Raw genomic sequence first — 2,300 nt, forward strand, 5'->3', positions numbered from 1 at the left:
AGGATATGGAAATGGACGATGATCCATATCCCGAGATGCCACCGAGTGGGATGCCGAAGCACCCCATTGAAATTTCCAGCGGATCATCATTTCATGGTTCGCCTTATAGGGGTCCATACAGTTTTGCTGAAAGATGGGCCACATACAACTGGGAGTGTACTCCCCCTTTCAACCCACAACATCAACAGCAGCAGGATCCCTCTGAGGATTCGCATTTCCAGGCGGTCACGCCACCGCCACCGCCTCAGCCAGAGCAACAACAGCCTCCAGAACCACCAAGGCGAAGAAGATCAGGCGCACAGATGTCCGTGCGAGGGGGTCTCCACTTCAGCACCCCCTAACACTCAAGCAATAGCCACTACCCGTCGTTGTAGAAAGACCCGCAAATGGGTGGGCCTTCAAACCCAGTTTCTGAAGTCGACTCTCCGCCAGTCGCACCACCACTACCGCACATGGGTTATGATAACCCAATCCCTTCTTACGCTGGTCCAGCGGCATATAACCCGTTTGAGCAGCCAGCTTATTCGGGTTACAACTACTACAATACCCCTAATGTTGACCCGTATAACGAGGCAGCCAACTACAATGCTCTTCATCCTGAGGGACCCTTTCAAGCTGCGTACCCAACTGGGTACCCAGCATATGGGTATCAATGCCCGCCACCTCCTCAACCTCCGCAGCAACAGCCGCCGCAGCCACCACAGATCCAACCACCACAGCAGCAGGAAATCCTTCAGCGGTTGCACGAGGTGGAACAGCAGGTAGAAAAGGAGCGTAGGAGCCGTCGTGGGTTACTGAAGGGTTTGGAAAACCTAATAAAGGGAAAGAAGAAAAGGGATTATTAAAACCCTTATTTATTTTGTTTTGTAATTTTTAAATTTCAATCAAGTCCCTGTGTGGACATCTATTTATGTATTCAGTCCCTGCGAGGACTTGTATTTCCTTTTTAGTCCCTATGTAGATAATCTTTTTATTTGTTTAAAAGTCCCGTTTAGGGCATATATGTACTTCTCTTTATTTATGGGATGTTTTAGTTAAAAATTTCATTTGTCCTTATATGTATGAATATAATATAAATCAAATATCACCTCCATTTTAAAATTTGATCTGCCAATAAAATATAAAGAGAAATCTTGAAGGTATAACCTAGCCCATATGTCATTTTAGACATGGCTCGGATGATGAAACATTTTTAAAGATTCAAATCTCTGTTAACATCTGAAAACATGTTAGCACTCCTGGCAAATGTGATTTGACAAAATCACACTAGTCATCCTTGTATTGGATTTTTCCAATTTCCTTATTCTTACCAAATTTAAAATATCCATTAGTGATAAAGTGCCTGCGGGCCATATTCATTGTCTAATAAGACAAAAGACAGTTGTAGTCTACGACTCCCTGTCAAGAAAAGGTAATGAACTATATTCAAACCTTAATGCCTCAATCTTATAAGATCATGGCTATTAAATTTTTAAAACTGTCCTTGTGACTAAGCCGTTTGTGCCACTCTAATATCTTTAATGATTTATAACTAGGGTTAAATTATAAAGAAAATCCTAGATAAATTAACCAATGTGGTTTATAGTTACCATGGTTAATGAACCATCAAAAATGATGATTCCATAATAACCTCTGAATAAAATATTGTCAATTATTTTATGTAGCAATCAAGCTACGTGGCTGAATCAGATGAGGTTAATAGTCACCCTAGGGAAAGGAATGATACCACCAAAATCAATGTGGCTGGTGCGGATTTGCAAGCAATGATAGATAATGCTGTCACCCGAGCTATAGACAGACAATTCAAAGAATCAAGTGGTACTCGTAGCAGGACCCTATCTGCACCTCATACAAAACCACCCTCCAAGTCACACGCATCTCATAAGGATGATTCTCATCAATCATCAAACCAAATGAGTGTCCCGTCTAAGAAGGTTGTGCTCAATCAAGAGCCACGTGTTAGACCTGTTCTTATAAATATTTTGTCTCCTGCAAGCCCAGGGACTTCACAGGGGAAAAAGGAGCCATTGATTGTATGACTTGGCTCGATGAGATGGATACAGTTGTTGATATTAGTGGTTGTGCAGAGCAGGACATTGTGAAGTATGTTTCACAATCTTTTAAAGGCGAAGCTTTAGCTTGGTGGAGGCCCCTAATCCAAGCTACAAGAAAGATTCCATTGTATAATCTGACTTGGGATCAATTTGTTGCATTGATCAAGGAAAATTTCTGTCCTCAGCATGAGGTGGAAAGGATTGAAACCGACTTCTTGACATTGGTCATGAAGAACTTGGACTGTC

General features: G+C 42.0%; 1 protein-coding gene across 1 annotated transcript; it reads left to right on the forward strand.

Annotated features, from left to right (window-relative positions):
• The first annotated feature begins 386 nt into the window (after positions 1–386).
• LOC110876475 (wiskott-Aldrich syndrome protein family member 2-like) lies at positions 387–2,039 on the forward strand. Its single transcript, XM_022124646.1, has 2 exons — positions 387–761; positions 1,665–2,039. The coding sequence occupies exons 1-2, from the start codon at positions 387–389 to the stop codon at positions 2,037–2,039; spliced, it is 750 nt and encodes a 249-aa protein (XP_021980338.1).
• The last annotated feature ends 261 nt before the right edge of the window (positions 2,040–2,300 follow it).

Source organism: Helianthus annuus, chromosome 6, assembly GCF_002127325.2.
Source record: "Helianthus annuus cultivar XRQ/B chromosome 6, HanXRQr2.0-SUNRISE, whole genome shotgun sequence".
Taxonomy (NCBI): Eukaryota; Viridiplantae; Streptophyta; class Magnoliopsida; order Asterales; family Asteraceae; genus Helianthus; species Helianthus annuus.